This window comes from Salarias fasciatus, chromosome 10 (assembly GCF_902148845.1).
Source record: "Salarias fasciatus chromosome 10, fSalaFa1.1, whole genome shotgun sequence".
NCBI lineage: Eukaryota > Metazoa > Chordata > Actinopteri > Blenniiformes > Blenniidae > Salarias > Salarias fasciatus.
In genome coordinates this window covers 15,922,132-15,941,149 of record NC_043754.1, presented here as the reverse complement: position 1 = coordinate 15,941,149, position 19,018 = coordinate 15,922,132, and the positions used below count along the sequence as shown (strand labels likewise).

Sequence of the window (19,018 nt, the reverse complement as noted above, 5' to 3'; positions counted from 1 at the left end):
CTGGAGGACGTAGAGGGAGATCACTCCCATCCTGGCCTCCCTCCACTGGCTACTTGTGTATTTTCGAGTCCATTTTAAGGTTCTTTTATTTGCTTTTAAATCCCTGAATGGTCTCGCCCCACCTCACCTCTCTGAGCTGTTTCAACCCTATACTCCTGCTCGGTGCCTCACTGATCAGCTGGTCCTGGAGGTGCCGAGGTCCATGCGTAAGCTCAGAGGGGACAGAGCTTGTTCTTTTGTGGCCTCCAAGCTATGGAATGAGCCACCACTGTGCATCAGACAGGCCTCCTCACCGTCTATTTTTAAGAAAGATCTTAAAACACATTTTTATTTACTGACTTTTAACTCAGCCTGAGACTCTGCCCTTGTTTTTTTTAATTTTTTTTTTTAAAGTCTCTTTTTTGTTTGTTTTTGTTCTCTTTGTTCTCACTGTATGTTATGGTTATTCTTGCACTTGCACTCATATTTTTGACTTTGTACAGCACTTTCTGCTAGCAGTAGTAGTTTTTAAAGTGGTATTAAAATAAAGTTGAGTTGAGTACTAAAGTCACTGAAGTATCAGCTTGACGTACAGCAACCACCACAGTGGCATTACGTCAGGCTGGTGTGAAACTGACACAGGGGAAAAGACAGCCCTCATAAGTTTAGACTGAAGAGTCACACTGCTTCTCGCTTACTAAAAACACCTGACAGAACAGGTGGGAGAGAAAGAATAGAAAAAAGACCTGAAATGGATGTTTTTAATGCTGCTCTAAAGGACAACATCACGTTTGTGCGCCCTGCATATTTCGTAATAAGTGGATTTGTTGGCATACCAAACATCAAGTATTACTTTGTTTTTCTCTTTTTTGTTTACAGTCTTTCATTCATTGGAAATGTAACTGTAATGACTGTTATCATGATGGATCACACATTAAGAAGTCCGAAACATGTTGCGGTTTTCAATCTGGCATTGACAGACTTGTTAAGTAGCTCTGCTTTGGTACCAAAAGTTATTGATACTTTTCTGTTCAACCATCGCTACATTTCCTACAATAACTGTTTAACCTACATGTTTTTCTGCTTGACTCTAATTTCAATGCAGTCTCTTAATCTGGCTGTGCTCTCTATTGACAGACTGATGGCCATCCTCTATCCACTGCACTATCAGGTGAAGGTGACACACAGATTCATGCTGTCTGTGATCGCTTTTTTCTGGCTCTTTGCTGTTACAGTGACTCTCACTGCAGTCGGCCTTCTCACAAGACTTTCTTTCTGTACGTCAGTGGTTATCAAGAGTTTCTACTGTGACCACGGTCCTGTATATCGACTTGGTTGCAACGATGTCACTCCAAATCGTGGCATCGCAGGATTAGCCCCGATTCTTGTTGTTTGGATACCGTTGATATTTATCTTGGTTAGTTATTGCTGTATTATTCGTGCTTTGTCAAAGATTACCACAGTTCAGGGACGAGTGAAAGCCTTTAAAACATGCATGGGTCACATTTCATTGATAGCAATCTATTACATCCCTGTTATATTTGTGTTTTGCTTTGGGTCTTTAATGGATGCAAATACTAGGATTATAAGCCTGTCTTTAACTAATATCCTCATACCCATGTTGAACCCAATTGTTTATGTGTTTCAGACGCAAGAAATAAAGGTGTCGCTAAAAAAAATATTGAAAATTAAAGCATGACCGAAGATGTGAATAATAAGCAAAAACCAAATTGTTAATTGAAAGAACATACATACAATAATGTAGTACTTTCTCGTTTCTTTGTTATAGCTGTTTACTCTTTACTTGAGTATGTGTTGAATTTAAACTGTAAGTCTACACATTGCATCAAATAAACAAACTGACTGGACATGTCCTGAGAGTGGAGCAGAACATGCTGCAATAGGTCAAATGTCGTCGAGAGTTGTTGAAACCTTTTGGCCCACAGGGAGGTGAGGAACAATAAGACAGTTTGGAATGTGAGTGCTGACACATAAGGTCCTTCAAATGAAGGTGCAGGATGATTAGTGTGAAGGTGCTTATTTTCATGACGTTGACTGTGATATGGTCTTTCAGAGTTTACTGTACTTGATCAGGAGTTTACTGTCGTGTTTAGTGACATCATGTAAAATGTTGTGTAGTTCCATGAGTACTTTATAATAATCATGAAGGCAAAAATAAATCCTGAATCTCTATATGTTACATGCTACATCTGCTTCATGTTTGTTTATTATGCTATAAATTCCAAGGTTGTTTTGTCACATGTTCATGGGTTGGATCTGTCATGAAGAAAAATGTATTTTGTAATATTAGTATACAAGTTTTTGCACACCAGTCTCAGCAGAAGTTGTGTGGCCCTTCAGTGCTTGCATGCATTTTCTCCAGGTACAACAATTTCCTCCCATAGGGGGAAAAAAAAAGACAACGATATAATAATAATAAAAATATTTTGTGATTCTAAATTTCTCATGAACGTGATCATGTGTCTCTGTGTTCGTCTGGTAATGGACTGGTGAATTGGTGTTATCTGACTTTACTCGTAGTCAGCTGAGATGTGTTTCAACACACCCTGACAATGGATTGGATAAAGATGAAACAAAATAATTGAATGTATTTCAGAATACAACAGAAAATGTAGCTCAAAAAGTATAACAGAACATATCCTGGTTTGCTGGCTATTTAGACTGTTTTTTTCAGCCCATATGTCATTAATTGCTTATTAAAACAACATGTAAGCTTGCATAATCACAATGGGCTATTTTCACAGCTCCACTACTTCCTGAAATTAACTGTGCACATTCATTTCCTGTCTTGCATTATTGGCCAACATGATGAATCCAGGTGTGTCTTGTTGCAGCAGTCTAAACCAGACACAACTGGATTAATCAGAATGGCCAATAATGCAAGACAGGAAATGAATGTGCACAGTTATTTTCAGGAAGTAGTGAAGCTGTGAAAATAGCTTATTCTTTTTGTTTAATCCAGTTTGAAACTGAACTTAATCCATCTGTCACGGTGTAGGGTGGAAGGACCCAAGCGCAGGCAGCACGGGTTGAGTGTAACTCATTTATTTTCCAAAAACATCAGAGACACAGGAACGAACAGAGCTGGCGCAGGCATGGTACATGGACAGAACACCTGGACAGACCCACAAGAAGCCAACAAGACAAGCAAGGGGAGCAGGACTTAAATAGGGTAGACACAGGTGCAGCACATTAGGGTGATAACGAGGAAGGTGACCAGGCAGGAGAACATGAGGAGAAGCAGACAGAAACACCAGGTGAGACTGTAGATCGTAAATAGAATGGATAGACCTTTTGTGATGCCATAGCGTTCCAAAGTCCCGTTCTGAAGACTTCAGCGAGTTCAGCAGGACATCTCCACATTGAACATTTGAAACCGGATGTAAATGGGATTGTTTCAGCCCGTCACGTGACGTGCCATTGCGTGTAGAGAAGCTAGAGCTAAAGAGCTAAAGCTAACCTTAGAGAAGCTAACGCGTTTTGATGACTTATTTGTTTTGAAGGGCTGATTGGCTGAAGTGTGCTGTCAGTCAAAGGAGTAACCCACCCCAGCTCCAAAATCCAAATGTGGATGTGGAGTGGGCAGGGCTGGTTTACGAGGCTACATTGGCCTATCCGACACACAGATGCGCACCTTGTTATCCCCAAATCTTGGTGCGCAAATGAGCGTTGCAATGTTTCATCTGGCAAGCATTTTTTTAATTTGGTAGCGCATGCGCACCTGCGCACTGCTTATGTGCACCCCTGGATATAATGCCACGTACAGCACAATATGTTTTTTTGGAAATATTATTTTAGGCTTCACAGGAAACCAAAAGTTCTTAATGGAATATGAACGTCCTGATAATCAGGAATTACAATCGTCTACACTGGACGCAACAAACAGATTAATTTCTCATTGTCAGAGTCAAAATTTTCCTGATTTCAGAGATATTATGCAGGTGATTAAAGGACGTCCTGCTGATGTTTTTTTGATGTGGGAGTCGAAGAATAAGTCATAGTCAAAAGTAATTTACTGGTTCCTCACAGCAGAGCCGGCCCGGGCTTGTTAGGCACCCTTGACAAGCCCAAGATGAGCGTCCCATCGGAGTTGAACTGTAATTGTAACTTTAACAGTGTCGTTGCACAACACAAGAAGGTTGGTAATGAACAGAAAAGACTTTGAAACAAGAGATGGTCTGACATTGCATGGGTAAATGGTGTAGTCTCACAGAGGAGTTCCCATTAAAATGAAGTTTTATAAATAGCTGCTGAACTACAATATTTGGTAACACTTTACTTGAAGCCCCCCTGTATAACACATTATAAGTACATTTATAAAGCATTATAATGCCATTATAGCACGTGTAGCTATAGTTCTAAACATTCATAAATGATCACAATGCCAGGACCTAACCCTAACCCTAACCTTAACCCGAATCCTGTGCTGTATAGTGGATTATAAAATATTGTGATCATTTATGACTGTTTATAATTACTTAAAATGTATGTAAAACATACCTTTTTATTGCACTTTTTTTTAAACAAACAAGTGTCAAATTGAAGATGTGGTCTTCAGCACTTCAGCGAAGTCTGGTGTGCATGCGCACATAATTGAAGATGTTTTAATTAGAATCTAAACAACTATTTAGAACCATGTCAATGTTGTGAACGATCGCTTTCCCTTAGAAACGAACATATAGACGTGCCGACTGTGAGTTTTTACAAACGTTTGACCAGACCTCTGTTCTGAAAAGAGCCGGATTATGACTTTGGAACCTGAACGCCTCACAGCTGAGCGACCGTCACTTGCTGCATTCTAACCCCTGAGAGCAACAAGATGATCACTGAACAACAAGATGAAGATAAAACAACAAGAGAACAGTAAACAGCCACGCTAAACCCAGAAATGAAACCTACCAGAACAATGATTCCCTCTTTCTCTCCAAGCCGCTGCTACGCCGCTCACATCCTGAACTGTCCGTCAATAACAGCTTTTCCCGTTCTGTCCGAGACGCTCAGCGTTTACATCTTCTTTCCACCGGTACAGAAGTTGAGATGCGTTCCATCGACTGATGTTTGAGCATGAAGGAATCGTTCAAAGCCAGCTAGTTCATCGGTGGCTAACAGCTAAGCTAACAGCTTACTGAGACACCGCAGTGGCGTCCATCAGCAGCTACTTTTACAGAGTGTCCCTGAAGGCAGCAGGAGCTACACGGCTCAGGTCGCCCCCTGGTGGTTGGCTGATTGTTGGATTAAAAAAGTGCTTGATTTGACACGCAACAGAGCCCGTTTTTTCAATTTAAAAATCGCAACGATCATCTAAATTTAATCGCAGCAGCCAAAATCGTGATCATGATCAAAATTCGATTAATTGTGCAGCCCTAGCGCACGCCCAGCGGCAGAGGGCGGCCCGCTGTTTGGTAGGAATGGCAAATGGTGTCCATAACCCAGTGGGACAGACACTGTTTTTCGAGAGCAGAGCCCTTTTAGGGCCTCCATAGCAGACAAACATCTGTTCAGATATCCGCACACCTGACGTAGCATCCATATAGCCCCAGGGTCCGCAATAGGCGGACCGCAGTCCACATCCCGACCACGGACCACCTCTTTGTGGACCCATGAAAAAAAACAAAAACACAGCACTCTGCTCTGACTGACTGATGCAAGGTGAGACTGGCAGAGTGAGAGAGAGAGAGAGAGAGACAGAGACAGAGAGACAGAGAGACTGTGTGTATGCTCATGCTTGCATAATGGGCTGTCATTCCCATGACAACAATGTGATAGGGCAGTCACACACCCTCCTTCTGATATACTTTAACTGCTGCTACGGAATAAAAAAATGCACGGAAACGATTGTTCAGTCCTTCTCCTTTAGTAAAAAACGGTGCATCATATCATACAACATGTCACAACTTCTTCTGGCGCCGTCTCGCCTTATGACACATTTTTTTCTAACTTGCAGAGAGAGGCTGCGCTTCAGGGGCGCCTCTTCTTCTGTGGTATCTATGTAAAAAAAGGTTGAACACCCAAACAGCACACCTAGTGACATGAAGGGAGAATGCATGTGACAAAAACAGCATCCTATCTTCAGAATGTTCTTAACTATTTGTTTTACTAAAGATGAACTGAAATATCAATAACCTTAAATCAACACAAAATAAAATACAACACCTTCAGTGTGTCTCCTTTGCACGGCGTGGGTCACGTTAAAGGTGGGGGACACACGACTTCCAATCAACCCGGTCATAAGGCTTCCAGCAAGGTAGCTTTAAGATGCTGTTTCGGCTGGTCCCGTGATCTTCATGCTGAATGCAAACTGCACACGAGAAAACAAAAAAAAAAAACGCAACTGAATCTGGATTGACACCAGAATTCATAGCTTTCTACACTCAAAAAAGTGAACTCTGTCAGATGTTGAGTTAAATAAATACACCAATGTTTAATTTAATTGACATTTCTATGTTTCATTTTAAAACCTGATTTTCTTTCGTAAGATTAACTTAAAATCAAAACATGTTAAAGCGAAATCAGCCAGCTAAGTAGATTCAAACCAACACTGTTGAGTGAATCGCACAACCAATCTCAACACAATTAAGATTGTCCGCGGTGGTTTTCCGTAGACCGGACGCCGAATTGGCGGGTTGCATTGGCGGTGACTTGTTCAGTCGAGGTCGGTGCTCACGGACTCTCATCTGAGTAAGTATATATTTTTGATACACTAGAGCAATAGTGCATGATGCCTTGTCTTGTCAAAATATATCTTAATGAGCATGATAACGTGTTGAGCGTGAGCTAGCTGACGTGATAGCTCATGTTAACTTTGAACTGTTCAGAAGGCTTAGTCATTGAACCAGCCAGCCAGCATGAGTTGCTGGCTACCCACATGTGTTAGTGCTTTACTGGCTTCGTACAGCGTGTTTTTGAAGAGCTAGGTTGAAAACTAATAAAAGTATCCTGTACTTTAGTTGAAGCGTTAAGGTAGTGGATTTTTTTTCGCGTTTGTTCTTCCTCTTTTTGCTACTGGTGTTTGGGATTAACTGGTTTCCCTGTTAACTGCTGACTGATTTCTATGAACACATGCTGGGAACAGCAGATGTTGAAGTTAGGCCAACGAAAGGCACTAACCTTAAAAAATACAGTAATTGCAGATAACCGACATTCACCAGAAAAACTAAATGCTTCAGTCGGGTTTTCAACATCTGCCGGTCACCAGTTAACACGGAAATGAGTTAATCCGAAACACCGAAGTGTGGGGTGCGCTGTTGGATAAACGAAGCTCATCCGCTTTTACTCCGGTCGCGACTTGAAGTGGTAAGTGAGCGGAGGGGCGCGGGTTGTGGACCGGTGCAATGCGGGGGAGTGGGGTTACAGACCGGTATGGATCATCCAGCCGAAATTCGGTGTGCGCACGTGTGTGTGTGGAGGGAGGAGGGAGGGGGGAGGGGAGGGGGGGGTGTGCGGCACGTGGTAAGTTAAACAGGCGTCCTTCTTGCTTCTAGTGATGGGAATTCCGGCTCTCTTTAGGGAACCGACTCTTTCAGTTCGGCTCACTAAAAAGAGTCGGCTCTTTTGGCTCCCAAACGGCTCTTCAGATTTTTTTTTGTTGCTTTAATCGATATATTACCAATAATAATGTAACGTTATGCACAAAATGAATTAATAATTAATAAAAAAATGTATTATACTACTATATTATGATAGCCTTTATTTTTTCACTCTGCAGTGAACTTTCAACTAATTTAACCTTTTAACTTTTTTATACGAAGCAACTTTAAAGTCAAGCAACACAGAATTCCTGAAAAACACATGACACAACAAAATGTAAATTACAAATATTTACTTTTCAGTGCAACAACAAATAAACTATGAAATACAAGAATAAACTTTTAGCTTTTTTATACTTAACAGATTTAAAGTGAAACACAGGATCCCTGAAAAACACACGAAATATAAATTTAAATGGTAAATGGTAAGTGGACTACACTTGTATAGCGCTTTTTACCCTGCATGACAGAGCCCAAAGCGCTTCACACTGCAATATTACATTAACCTGTTCACACCATACTCGGTGGTGGTAAGCTACTATTGTAGCCACAGCTGCTCTGGGGCAGACTGATTTACAGATCTACAAAAAAATAAATTCTCAAATACAAACAATTTTAGCTTTTTATACACTCAACAAATTTAAAGTCAAACAACAACACAGAATCCCTGAAAAAAAATTCAAAACAACAAAATAAAAATTACAAATATTAACTCTTCAATGCTATAAATAAACTATAAAATACAAGAACTTCTAACTATTTACAATTCAACTTTTGACCAATTTAGACTGAAACAACACAGAACCCCTGAAAAACACGCAAAAAATAAATAAATTAATTAATTAAAATGTGTAAAACAAAAAGAAAAAAAATCAGCACTCTCTACTGAAGATTGGCATTTAGAAACGCCAAGTGCCTCAGCTTTGAGCGACTGATTCGGCTTCTTCCATCGGTGATTATCTGACCTGTTTAGAGAAGATTCTCTCAGAGGGGACTATATGACATTTTGGTCTTGCAGACAATGCACTCTGCTTTTGGAGCCATCAATATAATTAAAATGAGTCCAAATTTGGCTCCTTTTCCTGATATGACTAATTTCTTTTTTACTTTCTTTCTTTTTGTCCCCCATATTGCACTCTCTCTCCTCTCTTGACCCGTTCCTGTGCTCACTGTGCTGCTGCTGTGTGTGTGTGCTCGGCTGCAGCCCCTCCCCCCTCTGCTCAGCACACTAAGCAGCGCAGACAGAGAAAAAAAGCGTCTCGAAGGGAGCCGGCTCCTGATTGGTGGGGAGCCGGCTCCCGTCGTTCACTTCAAAGAGCCGGCTCATAGAGCCATTACGTTCGCGAACGACACATCACTACTTGCTTCAAACTGAGCTATGGCTGAGCCCCGCTCCTTACAGTCACCCAGACAGTCAACTTTCACAACTCTCAGCTCACAGCAGGAGAGATTCAACAGGAGGGAATCGATTATTTTGGTAGAAGAAAAAAAGAGATATCAGGAAGTGATCAAACAGAACAGCAGAGAATGAGTGTATTGAGTTTACTATGTGCACTGTGCTTGGCTCATTGCGTTATTTTTTTTATTATATTTACAGCTCTTCCATGCATGCCTACATCTTCATTTCCTGAGGACTGGACAGGACTGGACAGTCCCTATTTGTTGAAGCTCTTCAGTATTGGTAAGTACAGTGTCCACCACCAAGAATTCACTAAATTTAACATGTAATATATGACAACATATTATATAATATTTAAATTATTCACAGGCATAAAGCTAATACTATATATGAGCTAATACTTTTTTGTGTGCGTTTTGTTCACAGTATTTTGAATGTGGAAGTGTAAAGAGTGCGCTGCAGAGGAAACATCAAGATCTCTCTTACTGAAACACTATAGATTAGAACATGGCCACTTTGGCCGTAAACACCCCTATCCATGTACCTACTTAAATTGTCCATGCACTTTCAAAACTTGGACTGCGCTAAGAAGTCACTTGTGTAGGTCACATTTTAATCAGACCTCTCAAACATCAGTTGATAGCTCAACATTCAGCTGCCCCCATTGCTCAAATAGTCGTATTGCTTCACTGAAAGATTTATTTACTCATATTAACAGCCATCTAAAAAAACATGAAATCATAACTTGCATTTTTCAGAATTGTGTCTTTCAAACGAATATTTATGGAACATATCAAACTCACAAGAACAGAAAGCATAAGACATATACACTGAGTGATTTAAAAGCTGGAATTGTTCAGAATGCCACAGAGGATTCACAGAGTGCTTCTTTCGGAGAAGGTGCATGTCTGAGTGATGAGCTTCTTGATGGTGCTGAACTCGAGGATAGTGCAGTGATCTCAGAACCTGAGGATGTGCAACAAGTTATTGAAAAGAAATTAGCATTTGTCTTATTGAAGTTGGAGAATTGTTTTCATGTGCCAGCCTCTGCTGTTGATGAACTGCTAAATGAGTTGGAGTATTTGGTTAGTTCTGCCCTGGTGCCTGTAGCTGACAACATTCTTGGTGACTTTCTCTCAAACCATAACTTGCAAGTTGATCAGACACTCATCAGTCAGTTAAAGTGCACACTCACTTCATCTAATCCTTTAGCAAAAGCTTTGGGAAGGGAGGGGCCATTAGCCACTGCGTTTAAGCGGAAACAATATTACAGAAGTCATTTTGATATTGTTGATCCCATTGAGTTTATTCTTGATGCCAAAGCTAAACGTAGCTTCCAGTATGTGCCTTTGCTAAAGGTTTTACAGCAGCTACTCAATCAAAAGGACGTGTTTAGCAAGATTACTGAGAAAAGAGGACTGCGACAGACAGTGAATGACCAGCATTATTACAGATTCTTTGAGGACGGACAGCACTTTCAGAATAACACGTTTCTATCAGGAGAGGCACTAACAATATCTCTTTGTTTATATATTGATGATTTTGAAATTTGCAACCCCCTCGGCACGTCACGGAAAACGCACAAACTGTGTGCTGTCTATTAGGCCTGCACAATATATCGTTTGAACATCGCCATCGCAATGTGCACATGTGCAATAGCCACATCGCAGGATGTGCAATATTTTTTTATTATTATTATTATTATTTTAAACTTTTGTTTTGCTTCGTAAAAGCAGCAAGCTGCTCAATGCTCTGCACAGCCGCTCTCTCTCCCTCCCCTCCTGCTTGGCACTCGCCGCCCCCCTCCCTCCTCCACAGCAGGGGGGGGCAACACTCTGAACACAGGCGACATGCAGGAGGAAGCAACGGAGGATTTAGTCCCCAAAAGAAGGTCGACATGTGAAATTCGGATGTATTTCGGCTATAAAAAAAGATGATACGGAACAAAAAAAACGTTCTCTGCCGACAGTGCCTCGTCGTGGTTGCCTCAACACGAGGTAATACGTCAAACCTGTTGGACCATTTGAAACGCCATCACAAGCTCCTGCATTTCCAGTGCAAAACCAAAGACCCCAGGTGAAACTTCATCTTCTCAAAAAACAATTACAGAAGCCTTTGCAGGCATAACACCGTATGATAGGAACTCCAAACAGCATCGACAAATCATGGATGCAATAACTTTTTACCTACCGCAAGACATGATGCCATTGAACACAGTGGATCGTTAAAGAGGGATTTAAAAAATGATCCACGCTCGACAAGCGGTATGAAACACCATGTATTTCTCTCAAGTGGCCATCTCCCCAAATACAGCTATTCAGGTCATCAGGTGAAAATTCTTCTATTTTTAATATCGCAATATATATTGCAATATATTGCAAGCCCCCCAAAAATCGCAATGTCAGTTTTTTCCAATATCGTGCAGCCCTACTGTCTATTGGATTTTGGGGAATTTGCCACCTGGCAGTCATTCGTCTTTAACTTCAATCTACCTGGCTCTTCTATGTAAATCTGATGATGTGAAGACATATGGCTATCACAGAATTCTTGAACCACTACTCCAAGATCTTTTTACCTTAGAGCAGCAGGGTGTCTTTGTCTCACATCTGGGTACATTTGTGAAGGGTACGCTTCAGTGTGTTGTATCAGACAACCTTGCAGCACATGGATTAGCTGGCTTTGTAGAAAGTTTCTCTGGTCAGTATTTTTGCCGATTTTGCATTGCTCAGCGAGAAGAAACTCAACTCAAAGAAGTCAAATCTGGTGTATTTACCCTGAGAAACAAAGAACTTCAACAGTTACATGTCAGTACTGCACAGGCTGAAGGAGGTGCTTCCTTTGGAGTGAAGAAAGCTTGTATTTTCACTGAGAGACTTGCCCACTTCTGTGTCACATCAGGGTATCCCCCTGATATAGTTCATGATCTTTTAGAGGGCATCGTCCCTGTTGAACTCGCACACTGCTTGGGGCTTCTCATTTCGAAGAAGTTGTTTACACTCTTTGAGCTGAATGATCTGATTAAAAACTTCAAATACAAGTGGGGTGACAAAAAAAACCGCCCTCACCTGCTGCCACATAATTTTGCACGCCGCAAAACAATTGGTGGTAACGCACACGAAAATTGGTGTCTCTTAAGATTGTTACCATTTATGATAGGTTATTTGATCCCAGAAGAGGAGCCAGCCTGGAATGTGATTCTGGATTTAAAAGATGTTGTTGAGCTAGCCGTTGCACCTGTTCACTGTGATGAATCTGTGGCATTCCTCGAGTGTAAAATCTCAGAGCACAGACAGCGATACCAGACACTTTTTCCAAGTCAGAGACTGCTGCCAAAGCATCACTTTCTGGAGCACTACCCAGAAATGATAAGATTGTTTGGCCCCCTTGTGATGTTTTGGACAATGCGTTTTGAGGCCAAACACAGTTTTTTCAAACAAGTTGTTCGGCACACAAAGTGTTTCAAGAACATCACACTATCGTTGGCGAATAAGCACCAGCTGATGATTGGCTATCACATGTATTCAGGGTGTTATGAGAGATCTGCCTTTGATGTGACCCACGTCTCCTCAATTCCTGTAGATATCATGAAAGAGGATGTAGCACTTCATCTACGTCTTAAGTTCCCTGATCTCAAAACAGTTACTGTAGCACATAATGTCTCTGCTAATGGCTTACAGTATAGAACTGGAATGATCATTGTGAATGGATCAGTGGGTGGATTACCCGAATTTGCAGAGATACTTCAAATGTGTATATTGGAAAACACATTAATCTTCATTTGCAAGAAATTAGCATCATGGTACAGAGAGCATTACAGAGCATTTGAGATACAGGCATCCTCAGCAGCAGAGATTGTGTTGGCTGAATTGAGTGAGCTGATTGATGACTATCCTCTGGTGGACTACAAGTGTGGAACCCATCGAATGGTCACACTTAAAAGATACATACATGTTTCTGGTAATTATTTTATCTTCTTATTTGATGTTAACTGGCTTCATTTTCAAAGTCACTTGCAAATCAAGAAATTAATATGCTTTAGGAGATAGAAAATTATAGAAGCATTTTGAAAACTTTTATTAATTTGTATTTTTGAATTTTACATGACATGGTTTCAAGATGTTTTTCTGCCTTTCTACAGAGTAACGTCTTCACCAGTATGGCTACACCTGCAGTGCTTTGCGTCATTTTGGGAGAAAATGACTCATCCAAAATATCCCTGCCTTCAGGGATACCAGCTTCTGTTGAGGAACTAAAAAGCGAGATAAAGAGACAATGTGAAGTGCAGGAAGACTTCAGACTACAATACAAGGACAAGGATTTTGATGAGTTCATAAATCTGAAGTCCACCTCTGAGATTCAAAGCAAAGCTACCGTCAAAGTGATTTACCTCCCAAGTGTTTTGCCAACAAGTAGCCTTTGCCTGTCTTCAGAGACTACTTCTCTTTCATCCGTGGACACGGACATCCTCTCATCTGACTCTTCATCGTCATCCCTGAGATGTGAGCCATGGCCAAACAACTTTCCTGTGCCTGAATTCACCTACGATGTTGAGCTCCAACTCGAGTGTGGGAATGCTGACTTTCAAAATAATGGTACCCTGCTCAGTCCAAGTCCAAAACTGAAATCAGATATTCTCGAAGGTTTGGCATCCCAGATCATCAAATTTAAAGCTTATCCATCCAGTGCTGAATTTGATGATGTAGCTGAAGCTCTCGTGAAGAAACACCCATGTTTAAAGGAGCAAGGTTGTGTTTCCGGCTTTTATGGGTGGAAGATAAGCTTAAAATATAAAATGGCAAACTACCGCACAAAGCTGCGCAACATTGGATGCTCTGAGTTGACCGTGAATTCCCTCAAGCGGAAACAGGGTGATTCACGCACCTCTCCGAATCAAGTGAAAAAAGCGAGAAGAGCAGAAGTGAACTACTGTCCTGATTATCCATCAGGACAATCCCAGGACAGCCTTGAGGAGGAGAGGCTGGCATTATTGTCTGAAATGAAGAAGAGCAACAACCATCAGGTGGTTAAGGCAAAAATGGAAATGACATTTGCTTATCGGAGACATGAGGTGATTGAAGACAGGCCTTTCATTGCCGAGTTCAAAAGGAGATGGCCAGCTCTCTTCTCTGAGCAGGAGGTCAGTAGTAGTATTGCATTTGTCCAGTTTTTGTTCCATTTTAATTGACCCGTGTCTTGTTTTCTGCTTATTTTAAATGTCTGCAGGTGGAAGCAGAGTTTTCTAGGATCACCACGGTGCCACTGCGATCCAAATTTATGCAACAGCTCGATCATCACACTGCACGACTGCTAACAATCTTCAGGAAGAAAGGCGGAGCAGCAGGATTAAAGATAAGGAAGATCATGAAAGACTTGGACAAGGTATTGTTGAATTCATTCATATACACAAATGGTGTCACAGTAATACCGTAAAGAGTATTACTGTGACACTGTACAACCCTGAGATATAAAAACATCTTGATGGATACTGTCCACTGACTGTCCCAGGCTGGTCCACAATTCCTGTGCTTATTTTCTACATCTGCATGAGCTGTGAACGTAAACAAACTGTGAGACTCTAAATGACAGTGCACCTTGGGGCGAAAGTCTATAATTGCGATATCTGCTTGCATCAATGTAAAAAAAACAAAACAAAAAAAAAAGCCATCATGAAGCAGCTTTTATGAAGTGGCTGTCATGAATAATTTTAAAATTTAAAAACTATACAATCCTAACATATATAAAATCCCTAGTCACTTGTGGGGGCCTTGACACTGCAAAATAGCTCCTGGTTTACGCTACTGTTACAAGCCAATTAGAATAAAACAAAAGTTTACCTTAAACTTTGCTTGCACTTATTGTAAACCAGTGATGATCTGTAGTAATATGTGCTTTACGATGCAACAACATGACATCATACAATCCTCTCGTTCACCACAGACAGATGCTATTGAAGCAAGAAGAGCCTGTGTGCTCAAAGCACTCATGGTCTACGTCAATGAAGACCCTGGCCACCTTATTCAAGAGTACATGGTAAGTATTCTGTCCTCTAGTTTCTTCATAATAAAAATCCCTTCAGTGAAATTTCATTGATCACAGTTTGTCAACTATCAGTTTAGGGTTGGTGCTATAAAAGGGATATTTTGGTTTGGAAGAAGTTGGGTCTATCCTACAACAGTGTTTATGTGCAGAGAATCCCAGAGCGCCGCCACCGAGCCCTCTCTCCTTGCTCTGTGTCCTGCTCCGTCTGTGGTTTTCTCTGAGTTTGGACGGATCCGCCCGGCTTTAGTTCACTTAAAAAAGCATATGAACAGACACCTACCAGAAAAAAGTGAATGCTCTGCCAGGTCGTCCTCTCATAATCACTCATTTTTGCGTTGTTATTACAAAATATTCACCCTGGTAAGCGCCCAGCTGTTGTTGCATTTTGTTATGAAAATACTTCAGTTAATAGACAAAAACAAACAATATTTACCAAATAAACCAGTGTAAAATTACATACAATGCAACACCGCCACCTATTGGATTTTTAATGTCATATCACGTACTCATAACACCATCAGTTACACCCAGAATGATATGCTTTAGTTTTTTCTCACCCTTATGCTGAGTAACGCCGTGTTTCCACCAGACATGATGCACATTTTTTCGTGTGATTAGATTACATATAAAGTCAATGTAATGACGCGATTGCCACTCAATCTTGAGCGACGGGCAGCAACCGATGATGCGGCAGCCGGCCAGCGCGAGCGTTTCCAGCGAAAAATTGGTGTGCCCATCGACTTGCAGTGACACTCACTGCCGCTCGAAGGTCGCTGCCCGCCGCTTCATCGCTCCACGCTTGTCGCTCGAGTTGAAATAATTGAAATTTTCAAGCGAATTTGCGCCAGGACAGCCCATCAGTGTGGAGGTCTTCACGGACGTGCTGACGCAGGGGATGCAGGGCTCCGACCAGGCAAAACAGTGGGCGTGATGCAAGCGGCGAGCGGCGTGCCCGATTTCATTTGTTTACCGCTTCATGTAGAAACCAGGCGTCAGCCTGAAGCAGCGCTGGAACCGGCCGTCCAAGCGCAGCTCCTGCAGAAGATGGCGGAACTCACCGAGCTCATAGCGCCTCTGGAGGGCAGCAGGCAGCCAGAAGCGATGCGGAGCCTCGCCCGCAGCCAACGCTGACTTCTCCATGCCAAATACAGAGCAGCGATGGTGGCAGGGGGAGCATCTCAATCTGAAGCTTTATTTGTCCAAGCACCTCTCATATTCATAAAAACAACACAAAATGCTGAACAGTAAAAGCAGTCATGAAAACAAAAAAGAACAAAAACCGCACCATCGATCAGCATGTGCGCGTGCACACAAACACACACGCACACACAGCCGGATGCACACACACATGCACACTCCCATGTTCAGCAGTGAAATGATTGGCGGGCTTGGAGTGACGTAATGCCGCGGCGAGGGTTTTTTGCATATTTGTACCAGCGATGACACTCATGCTTCTAGCATGGCGCGGTTTCATTCGTCCTGCGAATGCTGTCACGTTCAACGCGTCCGGTGGAAACACGGCGTAAGACTCTGGAGCACTTGTTAAATATTCCAAATGTAGCTGGGGATCTAGGATTATATGAATTTCTGGACAGCAAAAAAAAATACTTAAGCATAAGAGTGAGTAGAAAATGAAGGCATAACATTCTGAGGAGTCTATCTTTAAAAAAAAAGGTGCTTTTCTGGTGTGAATACTGTAACTGATTTTTGTTTTTGTTTTCTGTTTAAGGATGTTGAAGACAACCAGAAGTCTATGGACGAGACAGTCCTGGGAATTTATGCCATCACCGTTGAAGGTGCAGAGCCCACAGATTGCCTGGCAGATGTTGGAATTATCATCGAAGGAGTGAATGTGCTCGATGAACTCGGTAACATTGCAAATGCTGTCGCCATTTTGCTTGGCCTCATGTACTCACTTGACTTGAGCTATCCAACAAATCTCAAGTATACATTTGAAGTTCTGCAGAAGCTTGTCATGGAGCTTGATGCCAACAAACTGTCAACGAAGGTGCAAGTGTTAAAGAACAAACTCTTTGAAGGAACACCTTAGGCAGGTGTTGTGCTGCATTTGGATCTGCATGTTCTACTGTGAGGAATGGACTCAGTGTTGCAGACTGGATGCCGAACTGTTTGATGGACTTTCACAAAAAGAGCAGAACATAACCTCAACAAAGACAAATTAGAAGTTACAGAAGCGATCAACATTGATGAGTAACAATGAGAAATGGAGAGTGACAACATCAACATTTGGTCACAGCGCCATAAAAGAAATTCCAAGTTCGCCGTCAAAAGATTTGGCAATGTTTGTGGAAAATGGCTTCTCCCGAGAGACTTGTGGACTGTGGAGTTTTTTTTTTTTTATTTATCTTTTTTTGTTCTTATTTGATTTGTAGATCTTTTGGTTTCATTCGCTGCTGAAGTTAGGCAGTCATTGGATGCCTAACTGTTAAACAGTCTTTCACAGAAGGAGCAAAACATAACCTCAGAGGACGATTACAAATTGCAGAGGAGAACAACAATGAGAAATGGACAGTGATGGGTGAATATTGATCGTGGTAGCACTGAGGAGAAACATAGCCTCAACATTTGGTCGTGGTGCCATTTTAAAAAAATGCAAGTTGTCTGTCATAAGATTTTGGAAATGTTTGTGGAAAATGCATTTTCCTCAATGACTGTTGTGGACTAGTTTGTTTTTTAGTCCAAATGTGAATGCCTTCCTACAGTACTGAAGTGGAATGAAGCAAAATATTATTCTGAGTGTTTTTACTTGACACAAATGTGTGTTCACAATTCCTAAGGTCTCACTGTTCAATGTTATAAGCAATTCAGATTCAGATGCTTTTAAACAAGTAATATGTTTTTGTTGTTTTCATTGAGCAGTTTCATACAGTGCTGAAGTGGCATCAAGCAAAATGTTATTGAGGTTTTGGCTGGACACAAATGTGTGTTCACAATAAGGTCTCACTGTTCAGTATTGTGAGCAATTCAGATGCATTTGTTTGCAGTGGACAGTTTCTAACGTCTGCATTAAAAATTCTCTTAAAGGGGTAATGACATGTTGAAAAAAATATCTGTGATTTTAAATATTGGATTTCTAAGTTTCTAAGGATGTAATAAATGTTTTGAAAACACAATATTGTTATTTGAGTTTTATTTAACTACATTGTGTGGAAATTTGTTGACATGACCAGGTTTAGTAAGTCCAACATAAATTAGTTTTTTTACTATAATGGAACACTAAGTATTGCTCATTCAAAGCAGTTAAGTTGGAACTAGGAGAAGTTGTTCAATTGGTTTTACGCAATGCAGTTGAGTATAAGTTATGTAAGTGAGTTAGGCTACTGTAATGAATGTAAGTTTAGTTAGTGGAGCATTACCTATTCAACTGAGGCTAACTTGACCAGGTGTCATAAATGTGACTTAATACAGTCTTGTTGGTTTCACTTAAATGAGTTTCTTCCCTCTGTAATTCATATGAACATAACTCGGTTATGTGGAAATTGTTGACATAACTATTTTATGTAAATTGAACAAGTCAGTTTTTTGAGTGTAGGGTCACCCAGGGGTCACAAGTGATGTTGTTGTTCTACATTCTCAAAATGTGCATGTGGGAAGGGAACATTCTGTGCTTTCAGCACCGCCCTCTGGTGGTCAGGAGGGATGAAATGGAACATCTCAACTGCAAATAAAATGCTTTGGTCAGCCGGGTAGACACAAAAGTAGCATTACTCTTCCTTGACCTAATTTCATCAAAATGATTCAAAGGTTTGTAGTAACAGGCAGCGGGATCTGTCCAAGAAAGCAAGATCCCTTCTGTCCAAAGACAAAATTTATCACACTAAGAGTTTTCTGTGGAATTCAGATGACAGTCTTAATGGCAGAATGTTTATGCAACATCAGAAGCAACGAATCAGCTTCTTCCATTTCAGATGACCCACAGTCATAGAAGATCATAAAAGACCACACGCTTCTGTCAGCTGCACACTTCATAGTGTCTTGGGTAAGTGGAAGCAAAGACAGTCTCATTGATCAACTGTTACATCATTTACCCTGT

The 19,018-nt window shown here is 41.2% G+C and overlaps 2 protein-coding genes across 3 annotated transcripts; both read left to right on the top strand.

Moving 5' to 3' along the window:
• The first annotated feature begins 730 nt into the window (after nucleotides 1-730).
• LOC115395209 (olfactory receptor 6C4-like) lies at nucleotides 731-1,678 on the top strand. The gene has a single exon (XM_030100640.1). It carries the CDS (start codon nucleotides 731-733, stop codon nucleotides 1,676-1,678), a length of 948 nt encoding a protein of 315 aa, XP_029956500.1.
• A 4,737-nt stretch (nucleotides 1,679-6,415) lies between these two features.
• LOC115395198 (sterile alpha motif domain-containing protein 3-like) lies at nucleotides 6,416-18,069 on the top strand. Of its 2 annotated transcripts, XM_030100626.1 has the most exons (6): nucleotides 6,416-6,678; nucleotides 9,124-9,207; nucleotides 13,064-14,062; nucleotides 14,149-14,304; nucleotides 14,863-14,955; nucleotides 16,694-18,069. In XM_030100626.1, exons 3-6 carry the CDS (start codon nucleotides 13,082-13,084, stop codon nucleotides 17,012-17,014), a joined length of 1,551 nt encoding a protein of 516 aa, XP_029956486.1. In that variant the 5' UTR covers nucleotides 6,416-6,678; nucleotides 9,124-9,207; nucleotides 13,064-13,081; the 3' UTR covers nucleotides 17,015-18,069. The 2 variants fall into 2 exon arrangements, with proteins under 2 accessions (XP_029956486.1, XP_029956485.1); XM_030100625.1 differs by lacking the exons at nucleotides 6,416-6,678; nucleotides 9,124-9,207 and adding an exon at nucleotides 12,104-12,882.
• The last annotated feature ends 949 nt before the right edge of the window (nucleotides 18,070-19,018 follow it).